Raw genomic sequence first — 12,189 nt, forward strand, 5'->3', positions numbered from 1 at the left:
TTTGCCGTGAATGCATCAGGCCTGCTTGCTCTTCTGCTGGCGGACCTCCTCATCCAGCACGTCCAGGAAGGTCTCCTGCCTCACGGCGTACATCGAGTAGGCGTAGATGCCCAGCATGGCGGCACTGATCAGGCCAGCAGTCACCTTAGCGTTCTTGCGCATACGGGTCAGCCTGGCGACGACGCGACACGCAGCTCAGAGTTAGCACTGCAAGAGTGGAGGTCGGTTTCACCTAACAAAATGACGTACGAGTGAAGGGCCGCCAAGTGTGCACGTTAGCCCTTGAATGGAGCTTCAACTACTTTCATCAGAAAATATTTTTCAATCAAATGTGTATGGTACATGTGCTGCAACAATGCATGTTTTTGTGAGAATTTGGATTAGTTCCTAGTGTATGCCACCATTTTGGTGCCAAGAGATGCTTCAAATACAATTAAGTATCTCTGTCTAAGTTTGTTCACGATTATGAAAGACAGTCTGTGTTTCTGATCACAATGGTTCTAATCCACCTATTGTAAGGGGAAATGCAATATTTAGCCAGTGATGCCAGAGCTCCTACCTTTGCAAGCGAGTCTTATTCATCACATCCACTTCATCCATCAGCTGTCTAGTTCTCTGTCAATGCTTCCCCCTTGCTTCTCAAAATCCACTTTTGGCATTTTGTTTCCATCCGCCATAGCTAGAATAAGGCCACCAGAACTATTAAGAATTGGAGATGGGCTGCTTAGATAATTGACACAAGGCAACAATGGGCCGGGGGGGTGGGGGGGGGGGGGGGCTATAAATCTCCAGCATTCAGAAATTCATCCAGCCATGTCCAAGATGTAACCATAAATTCAAGCATCAAGAATCCTGGCTATCTGGCAGCCCCCCATACACAATCAATTTGTTGGCACTAATCAGTTGCCCTTTGACCCTGCACCCAAATGCATGCATCTGACATGGGGGGGGGGCATTTATCACTCTGAAGGTATGGTATCACCCTTGCTTAGGTGCCGAGTTGACCCATGCCCAGTTTGATGCTGATTGGCCAATTTTCAGCAAGGTGGAAGACAATGGCCAATGTGCCCCAAGCCAGGGGTGCAACAGCATGGAAAAATATTGACATCCTTGCCACCTGAGTGGCAGAATATTAAAACATTGCAACTTATCATGTATCCATAAGCACTGATTCTTCTCATGTGTGGGAAGAGGCAAATTTAAATATATATCATACCCACCTGCTGTATAGCAGTGGTGGGGAAACAGCCTACACAAAGGGAGGTCAGGGGAAAACACAATCATTGAGCCACCATTTTTTTTCATAAAATGTGAAATGGCTCATTTGACAGTTGTGACTAAATGCTTCATTTCATAGCTTTGTAACTGAATAGTATATTTTAACCATGTGACTGTGGACAACATGTTTATTGCTAACCAGTCAGGTAAAATCATCCATCATTCAAAAACATTTTTGCAGTTGCAGCAATGACATATGACTGAGGTACAAACATACTTTGTCGCTGGATCCACTCTGGCGATGAAAATAAGGATCAGTGACCAACAACACCATAGAGCATGAGAAAAAATTGAGCTCATCAGAATGAAACCAGACATTTATGTGCAAGCAACACTTTTTCCTACAGTGTCTGATGGGCAGAGTGTCAGTGTCTCCATTTGTCATTACTGTCTCCTTTTATCATTAATCCAAAATGATGTATACAATCTAAATAAAAGTTGTTATTATATGAAAATGATCTCTGTTCCTTTTCATGAAAACAGGGCCAATATCCAAATACTCCTTAACCTTCATGAAAATAATTACAAAATATAGGCAATACAGCAGCCTTTAAAAATTAAGATACTAGATCAAAACAGCCTCTCATTAGTCATAAATTGGCTTTTATGCCACCCCAACTCATCCTTTACAAGATTTCATTGTGGATTTCTGACCCTGGAAGTGCTACATTGTGTACTCACAAGCAAGCTGAATAGCATCTTCATGAGGTTTACAGGGTTTAGTATGCCAAACAATCAGCTGATACATGCATCAAATCATGAGTTGCTCCCCATTACATTCAATATTGTTCCTACAACCTCTTCCTTAAGCCAGCAAGCATTCAACAAGTTTTTACTTCAGCACTATCCCATCAGAACAGGACTACCTGACAATACTGATGAATGTCAATCTTTATGGTTTGATCTGAACCATGGATTCCAGGAGTCAGAGCTTATCCTGAGCGGTGTTTACTGCATGAACTCTGGCCTCATCACCAGATCAACAAATGACCGTCACTGTACAATCGTAAGACCAAAGTTTAATTCACCGAAATGCTTGGCATGGTCTTCCTTGTCCTATTACCTCATGTACCCCTGAGCAGCTGATCCCACAGGCTGAGGGTCATCCAAGTCAGGGCAATTAGCAGGAGCCTAAACAGAGTGAAGATGTCCACCCTCCCAAAATGGGCACTTTCATCAGCTGACCTGAAGGGGCACACAAGCTGACTTAGACTATAGCGAACCCTAGCACAAAAACATGACTATCATAGTGCTTATTTGAAGAAGTCGATGAAATACTTATGAAAATACAATGTTGGTGACCCAAGAGAAAATAAAATTTGTTCTTTGGCCAGCCCAATTCATCTAACTTAGGCTAAGATTGAGCATTCAAAGAGGGACTCACCTGAAAGCCTTCCAAAATATCGCAGCAAAATATGATACAAAAACCGGTGCAACGAGCTCGACGATTTGTTTCAGTGCCTGCGATGCGCCCAATGCGTTAACACGTGTAATACAATGTCTTGCGTCGACACGGCTGCGGTCAACGCATTTTATGCAACCCGTTTGTAATGGACTCCGATGAGCCGAAAATGCCGCAGCCAAGTATGTCTTCATTAATTCACTGTTACAAGACATCTGAGGGACTCATTTAGGTTGATTTGGCTTCAGCAGAAATTATTTGTATCTTAACTCAAGGGAAAACTTAAGGAGTATCCACATGATTTAATCAATATCTTTCATTCTTTGTTTCCGATGCAAAATTCAAAAGGGTGGTGGTGTGTGTGTTGTGGTTTGAAATGCCACTTGTACAAGATTATGTATTCATAGATTTCTGTTCCTCTAAGAACAATGAAATTATACAAATTTCCACCACACTAAATAAAGTGATGGACAAATGTAATGTGACTGAAGGCAATGACAAACCGACGCCAACAGCGTCGCCTGTTCTTGAAGAAGACGACACAAATGATTTCCGCAAGCGAAGCAGCGGGAACCATTTGTATCGCTCGCTCCCTCGCTGAAGATATGTTTTGATTTTGTAGGGCACTTCCCACCGGTCGCGATTCAGTGCTCACGTAGCGCTTCTGCAGTCAGCATTTCGTTCTTGGTGTATGGCGTGGGCACGGCTGCACACGGCATCAAAGCTCAGCTGGTTCGGAATCATGACGGCAGGCGGCGGCACCATGGTGTCGGTCACGCCGGCTAGAGGGCCGGCGCCCGTCGCCGAGCGGCGATGTAACTCCGGAGCAGGTGTTCCAGGTGCTTCAGCTGGATGATGCACGTCCGCGATGGGGAGATAAACTTCCCATTCGGGCGCGAGATCGATGTAAGCCGTGGGGATTTTGCCGGCTAGTCGAGGCACTCAACACCGTGGCCTCACGGGCGTGTTCCCAGGGGAGTGGGATGAGCGTGAGAGGAACTATGCGACCTTTCATGGTGGGCTCCTTTATTTTGTCCTGCTGCACGGTCTCAAATTGCGGCGAATTAGCTGGTTGACCGCTACAACTGCTTGCAAACAACTTTGGAGCCGCGCTGGCCTGTTTGGCGAGTGCAAATTAAGGGGAGGAGATTAGCAAACCGGTAAAACAATTGCAGAGATTGGTTTCAGTCGGTTAGGCGTTTTTTAGCTCGCACATTTTCCGTTCGCAGTGTACTGAGGAGGGATGCCGTGCGGTTAGCGCTGAACAACTATAACGGGACCGCTCACTCAATTCGTGTGGCAGATGGAGCAAATGGGGTTAAAACTGAACCACGATGCTTTGGTCAGGGCCGTTGGATAGTCTAAATGTTGCGGTAGATGGCTGGCGCTGCGCGCCGGCTGCCGACATGATAATTTCACAATGTGGTTCATTCTGCGAAGTTAGAATAAGATTTGCGTACCACCGTATTTTTTAACAACCCATGCCAGTTTTTGTGTTTTCCCTAGAAGTTTTGCTGCATGGATTGTGCGAACCCAATTTTTTTTACTTGTTCGGCAGTTTTGTGTAACATGAGCATGTGCTAGTTAATCTACATCAAATTAATCGTAAATTGACGTTAAAAGCGATATCTAAGGACCACTCGGATCGCTTTCGGTTGAAGCCATATCTGCTGCGTTTGAGACCGACTGAAGGAAGGCAGTATTCTTCGCTTTCCCTATAATTTTGGTGTCGCTACGGATCGGAAAGAGTTGACTTTTATCGTGATCTTCGGACAGCAAGCATTCACACGCATTGCGCCGTTGGTCGCACATCGCCATCTGCCAAAAATTTGACACGATTTTAATCAACCTATCACAATGTCCAGCAGCCGGAGAGTCCATCGTTTTCGCTCGAGTGTGTACGAATTGTTGTATGCATCGGCACACTTGGCCAATGCGACCGTCATTGCTCTTTTCCGCCAAACGGCCTCGTAGTTGTCTGTTCCGATAGCTCGGGTGGTTAGAGCGTCTGTCTTCCGATCCACCCACCAGTGACGGGGTGGGTTCGGTTCGTTTTAGGCGCATGCCTTTTGTCCTCGACAGGTATGGACTGTGGTAGTGGCAGCGGTCGCGCTTAAGGTCAGGTCACGTCAGTGGGAAGGTCGGACCGCGCCAAGCATCGCGGCACGTTAGACTTTCGTCACCAAATCCTGACGTCGGCCTAGGGTTTCAAGAGTCAGGTGACATCGGCGGGAAGGTCGGACCGTGCCAAGCATCGCGGCACGTTAGACTTTCGTCACCAGATCCTGACGTTGGCCTGGCGTTTCAAGAGTCAGGTGACGTTAGTGGGAAGGTCGGACCGTGCCAAGCATCGCGGCACGTTAGACTTTCGTCACCAAATCCTGATGTGGGCCTGGGGTTTCAAGATCGAATGATGAGGTCCAAGTCTCACACAACAAGCACTGATAAGCAATAGCTCTTATCCTAAAAAAATCACTCAAAAGCTTTGGATGAAATATTCTAAAAATACCTGGGCGCGTGTTCCACCCGACCTTTACACCCTTTTCGTGGTTTGAAAATGTTCCGGCTCGCATGCAAATGTAATGGGGAAGGCAATGTACTTAAACTTTTGCAATTGCGCTGGGTAATGATTCCTAGCCGAATTTCTCGCCCGGACGTAACATGAAACAGCACGAAGCATATTTTAAGGAACTACTTTACTTGTTACTCAGTACTGCAGAAAGCTGCGATCAGTGGTTGTTAAGATAAACCCTTGTTAAAAGCGTGATCGCTGGTCTCGACCTCACCATGTCACAAAGTTGTTTTCGTTATACAGCTTTTCCGAAGTAATTTTTCCGTCGGACCATGTCTTCCATTGTAATGAATACTGAACGCATATATTCAGAGAAAATTCAATATATAAAAAGTACAGGAGTGCTTCCAGGAGATAAACACCGTATGTGGCTATGCCACCTCTTCCAAAGCTACGGTGATGGCAGCGCAGTGATGCTGTTCCGCGATGTCCTGTGAGTTCTCCAACTGTGCGAAGGGCTGCACCTCCGACCTCCACAGGCGGCCGATGAGAACGCTGAGCAGAACCATCTGGGTGATGGCGATGGCGAAGAACCAGCACCACTCCCGCAGAGTGCCCTGCAACGAGTTCATAGGAGTGCTGTCTACTGTTGCGAGTATCATTGTGAATATCTGTGCATTGTGTGCGGATTTGCAGTGGCTCGGCGAGGTCATTACATTCCAGTGAGCACTGCACACCGGCGGAGGGGGCGGGATATTTCTTTGCACGTGGCGCGGTTTGTGACCACAACGTGTCAAGGTCCGAGCGCAGAACCGGTATGGTGCTTGGTGCTTAGGGGACGCCGACAAGCGCGTCTTTTTTGTGCTGAACTTGAAAGCTTGGACGTTATATACCATGTGTGGGAATGCAGCTGCCCATGCCATCGATTCGAAACTCATGACAATGCTGCGAGAGCATGGAGCGCTGTCTCTGTGTTTGTGTTTTTGTGTGTTGAACATAAACAGAACCCTGGTCAGTGTCAGGTACTAATGAGGCATGTGACTGGGACAAGCCGAATGATGACAGCGATAAGTATATCACCATGCTGGGATATGACGTCATTACCGAGACAAATGGAGCTGGACACTTTTGTGTGTCATAAAGACTTGTCAGGGACTGTTTAAGACTGAAAAACATCTTTGGATTTACGCTTTCCTTGACTGTCATGGAAGTACTCACAACTGGCCGGTATTGTTGGAGAAAACGAAGAATGTACTTCAGTACATGCTTAATTCCGCTCCTCGGTGAAAGCTCCATCTTGCGGTGCTTTGCTCCGAGTCAGCCGTTATGCATGCCATCTATGCTATTAACTGCTGCACCCGACATCGTCTCAACATTCCACCTACGCGCACTGTGCGTCCTCTGGTCGTTGGGCCCAGCTGTCCTGCCCCGGGGTCGAGCGGCAGAGCACGACTGATCGACTCACATTCGGCGTCATGGCGGCCGCGATCAGAGGCGCCAGGAAGCCGGTGGAGTTGCCGAAGGAGGAGGCGATGCCCCAGATGAAGCCGATGTACTGCGGAGCGATTTCGGCGGCCGCCGACACCGGACCTAGAAAGCCAGTGTCGTGTGACGGGGAGCTGTGACAGTCAGCACCCGACTGAGAGCATCAGTGGTACAGGACCTGTGATAGTCAACACCGGACCGAGAGCATCAGTGGTGCGGGACCTACGACAGCCGACACCGGACTGAGACCATCAGTGGTACGGGACCTGTGACAGTCAACCCCGGACTGAGAGCAGCGTTGTTACGGGAGCTGTGGCAGGGAGCTGTGACTGTCGACCCCGGACTGAGAGCATCAGTGGTACGGGACCTGTGACAGTCAACCCCGGACTGAGAGCAGCGTTGTTACGGGAGCTGTGGCAGGGAGCTGTGACTGTCGACCCCGGACTGAGAGCATCAGTGGTACGGGACCTGTGACATTCGACACCGGACTGAGAGCAGCGTTGTTACGGGAGCTGTGACAGTCGACCCCGGACCGGGTAGGTGTGACAGTGAACACGGACACTTACCTACTCCCACTGACTTACAGGGAGCTGTGGTATCCTGGGCCACCACGGTGGTTCCAAACTTTGATCTGATACACCCACCCAATCGTCTTGTCAGGGATCCATGGCAACCATGTCGGTGGCACTTGGGAGAGACGTAACGTATCGCGAGGCTGTACAGGGACCCGTTTCCTAAGCAGCCTGCGTCGCGCGACGCGTAAAAACGTGGTAGGGATGGCGTTGCCAGTCGGCACCAGCTCTCAGGTCTGCCGATCCGAGCTAAAATCTCGCGCGAATAGAAGTACACCTTACAAGTCCCATCGCGATGTACGCGTGATGTGTAATAATGCTGACTAGCTGACAGTGATCCTAAGAATACAACTTGTCGATGCTGTAACATTATCATTGCCCGAAACCTCAGGATAATCTGCGCAGATCAGCCTCACTATGCGTATCAGATTGATGATGACCACTTAGAAGTAAAAGATCATTTTGCTGCATAATCCTAGCTGTTGTTAAGTGCCTCATCTCAGGACACTAGATTCGACAATTACGCAAGACACAGGGTATCAAGAAGACATCGTAGGGCGCATTGCTAGATGTTGCTACCGGCAGAGATCACGATGCTGGAGAATCCCTGGGCCAGGGACATCAGGACGACGCTGAGGTACCGCTGGCTGGATGGCAGCACAATGACGGCGATCATGCAGGCAGCCGGCACGAGCAGTCCTGCGGAACCGGAAGGCATGGTCAGTAGCAGCCTCAGGATGTCGAGCAGACCAACGAGGACTCAGACAAGTTGAGCAATATGCAAGGATTGTATCACCGTTGTATGTATGTTTGGCAATGCCTAAATGCCTGCCGATTGCAAACGCCTGCCCTCCATGGCACTGAATGATGTGTACAGCTTCGTCGCCATTGAGGTTTTACGACGTGCTCCACTGCTGACACGATATGGCGTCGCCTGCCTCTCACCCTGGCAGCAAGGGCGGGCGCGGTAGGATTCTATCCCGTGCTTCTGATTTTACAGACGCGCAGCTTAACCACTTCACTACCGGTTCCAACATATTGCTTGTTTCGACTTGCATGATATAACGTGCTTATGTAAAGCCAAGCAGCGCAGCGTTCGCAACAATTGGCGCGCTAGCTCATTGAATTAAAGAGCCTACAAGCTCAGGCGCCCCCAAAATTGTAGGCTTTTTAGATGCGGGCTTACCAATCGAAGACATTATTTTGCGTGAGTTCGTAGTGCTCACGCCCTTGTTGACGTGAATGTACTCATACGCCTTTCCTCCAGCAATGATCAGAAGACCCATGGACAGGCTTGGTAGGGCCGACACGAAACCATTCTGAAACGACCCGACGTGGTTAAAATCGCAAGCAAAATCAATCGTAACACTTCTTCCGGCGTATGCCACGGCACCTTGCGTGCGGGAGGGCAATTTTGCAGAAAGAGGTGGGGTGCCCGACGTGGTTAAAATCGCAAGCAAAATCAATCGTAATACTTCTTCCGGCGTATGCCACGGCACCTTGCGTGCAGGAGGGCAATTTTGCAGAAAGAGGTGGGGTGCTCAACAGTAAAAAAACACGCAAACTACACCCAAAATTTACAAACTACTTTTTCGGATATGGCCCAATTTATTCTCAAAGTTTTGGGGACTGGAGCCCGTACTTCAAATGAACAGAATACTGCACCCTGCTAGCGAATGTGCTCAGGCACGAGTGCGTGAGAGCGGTTGTTAAGACGCAAATTTCGCGCGTTTAAATTTTAATCGCCGTCTATTCTTCCCATCCAACGCCATAGGCTCAACGCTGATAAGCTGATAAGTTGTCATGTAATAGTCAGTCGACGTGCATGAATTTTCATCGCACTTATGCAAATGTGTGGCTGTTTATTGCATTTGTATCTGGCACATGACTTCGCTTCATGGTTTGCGTTCGTTCCTAGGTGACTCTCAACGAAAGGCTGACGTCAGGTATGATGTAGCGCAACCCGCATTTCCTTCACATCTCCACGACTTAAGCAGATGTACGACAGTGGTCTGTTGCTAGCTCACCTCCATTATGTCGAAGTCAAAACCTTCCTTCATGAAGGTTGGCAACGTGATGCTGAGAGTCGCATAGAACCAGCTGGTAACGAAGTAACTGAGCATGATGATCCACACTTGCAGATTGCGCAAGAGCACCCAGATTGAAACTGGCTTCGTCTGGAGACAAAGAGAAGTTCAGTTAACCTAAACGTCCAATGTCATTTCTAGAGTTATAACCTTTAAGAAACAAGTATCATACTTGGAAAGTGTCCTGACGTCATGCATACTCAGAAAGACAGCGCTTTCTCGACCAATCACAAGTGAGTTCACCCCTACGTTGCCGCTGCCGTGAATTAAGAGCTCGCGGGATAACAAGAGCACGTGCGACTCTGACACAGCAAACGCTGCTCAGGGTGCTGGATGTGGTGGCGGATACTAACCGGCGCCTTGGCCGATGTCTGCACGTGCGCCTGCGACATCAGGCACTTCTTCTCCGCCTCGCTGATGAATCGGTGGTGCTCTGGCGACTCGGTCAGCACGAAACAGGCGACCAGCGCCCACATGGCGGAGGCCATCGCTGCCCGTGCGGCGCGCTAGGTCAGACAGTGAGCATACGCTAGGTCCTACTAAGTAGCGTTAGGTCAGATTCGTGGCACATGTGTCACAGCCGTATGGCAGGCAGCAGGCCGGTTCGTGGACAAAACTAAGTAATTAGTGCCCTTTTGGATGCTTTATTATCCAAACTTATGGGCCCTTGCTAAATTGCTCAAAATCATTTATAAGAGTGATCGTTGGCTATCGTTTTCTAGGCGCTTTTGGGTAGTTTCCATCCAACATGAAGCGTAAGCATGAATCAATTAACGATGATTCGAAAACATTATTTTCACGCTTCCGTACGCTGTTTCACCACAGGAATGTTCGTATGTCTTTACACCTAATGAATCCATTTCCCTACCTCTACTGTGAAGACTTACGGACACTTATTCGCAACACCGTCTATTAAATGGAGCGTAACTGAACCACCATCTTCGATTTTCCGTCTGCTAAGGTCCACAGATCGGTTCTAAACGCGTTTAAAACGGAACACCGGAAAAGTCAACTTCACAGAAAATCAGTTGGAAGTAAATGGGGAGAGGGCCGCTGCCTACAAATTTTTCGGTTTCGGTTTGATCTGCCCTGCACCAGATGTCACGTGTGCCTCGAATACCTACTGCCTGGAACACACTTCAATTTATTTAAAAAGGGGAAGCTGGTTTAGAAAGGGTCTTTGCTTCAGTAGGTACGAAAGGCTGCCGAAAAGTGTATTCAAGCTGGTTTTGTTTCTCTCGAACCGATGATAGCCCAAGCATAGCCCAAGTCAGAAACTTGGCACACCAGTGATTACAGAATGGTTGGTGGCCTAACAGCCATGGTGTGTCTACATTACCCCTAACTGGCATGTTTCTAGGGACGGCAGTGTTCAACACGAAATATTCACGCGATGTTAATGCATAACGATCTGAAATGACCACTAAAACATGGGTTAAAGGTGACAAACACGCGATTCCGACTTCGTTGGTACTGGTAACTAGTGACAATACTTGTGATTGCCTCAAAAACGGTAGTACATCAATTGAAAACGGCCTAAAACGCGTCCATGTCGCACTCCTGCGCATATGCACCCAAGGTATACGTTCCGCCCCGTCCCACCACTGCAGACACCGCCAGCGCAGATTGGGGTGGCCTGGGGCAAGTGTAGTGGCAGCGGTCACACTGAAGGTCAAGTCGGGTCAGGTCAAGGGCCGGCACCGGCTGCTCTGAGTAGTGTGGCAGGCTAAGCCTTCGCTGCCAAGTTTTGCCGTTGACCCGGCATTTCACGATCGGACAGTGAGGTCAGAGCTCACGGTGACCCCACTGTCGATCCCAATCCGGACTCCAAATTGACACTGAAAAGCCTTTTCCTTAAGCCCGAAGGATTTCTCCGTGGAATGGTCTATACCGACACCTTATTTTTTCGGCATGCGTTTTGAATAGCCCCGCCAGTAAAAAAAAAGCGAATGCGTTGGGTCTGGATAAGTGGTGCGACCTTCTCATGCACAGGATTTATTATTCTGTGCATTGGGACAAGAGATAGCATAATCGTGACAAGAATGCGGCGCATGTCACATTTTAACAAAAAACATGGTTCAAGGCAATGAGGGCCGTGCAACGTCGTGTTCCAGTCCCGCTTACCACAGACATAAAAGACCACCGGCCACCCTCCGAGCCCGTGGGACTGACAGAGCGCGCTGGTCACCGGGAAGGCGGCGGCGCTGCCCAGGTATAGCCCACTCCAGGCTATGGAGAACAGCAGCGCAAACTCGCCGGCCGCAGACCAGTTGCGGAGAATCACGTTGAAACCCGAAAAGAACGGCGACTGAAACGGGGGCGAGGATCAGCCATCAGATGAAGACAGCTGAACGAGGGAAGGCATGCAGCAACCGAGTGGAAGTCGAGATGTACTAATGTTTACGCTGCTGCGGGCGTTTGTCCGCTTCAAACGGACAAGTGACAAAACCATGACAGTGGGAAGGACCTTCGCCTTGTGATACACTAACAGCACCAACTGCAGCAAAGCACGCAAAACAAGACAGAATGTGGTCATTCAGCGGAAGCAGATTTCATTTTTGTTAGTTGAATGAAGAAGAGGGAAGATGCCGCAAACTAGTCTGCCATATGATATTCTTATTTTGCAAGGCAATGACAATTCATGCAATCTTCGTTGCATGCCATACCGTTACTGCTGGCTCGTAAAGCAAGCAAACAGGACTAACCCGGGCTGTAGCAAAGCACATCTGTTTATCCGCTTCAATTGTCCAGTATATCTGGTGCGAGGATGTACGAATCTGGTGACAGAAACGTATTAGGGTTCAGATGCAGCGTTATCACTCCGATGCTCACCGTTACCACGCCCTGGATCAC

At 48.7% G+C, this 12,189-nt stretch overlaps 1 protein-coding gene across 1 annotated transcript; it reads right to left on the reverse strand.

The window, feature by feature from the left end:
- Positions 1-5,539: 5,539 nt before the first annotated feature.
- Positions 5,540-11,598, reverse strand: LOC119097073 (putative transporter slc-17.2; the record flags this gene model as incomplete). The annotated part of the gene is given in 7 exon segments (XM_037220105.1): positions 5,540-5,809; positions 6,658-6,782; positions 7,829-7,948; positions 8,436-8,568; positions 9,277-9,426; positions 9,690-9,826; positions 11,461-11,598. Coding segments are annotated over 7 exon segments (989 nt in total), but the record flags the coding sequence as incomplete, so codon positions are not given.
- Positions 11,599-12,189: the final 591 nt, after the last annotated feature.

Source organism: Pollicipes pollicipes, unplaced genomic scaffold (genome assembly GCF_011947565.3).
Source record: "Pollicipes pollicipes isolate AB1234 unplaced genomic scaffold, Ppol_2.1 Scaffold_4295;HRSCAF=5057_pilon_pilon_pilon, whole genome shotgun sequence".
Taxonomy (NCBI): Eukaryota; Metazoa; Arthropoda; class Thecostraca; order Pollicipedomorpha; family Pollicipedidae; genus Pollicipes; species Pollicipes pollicipes.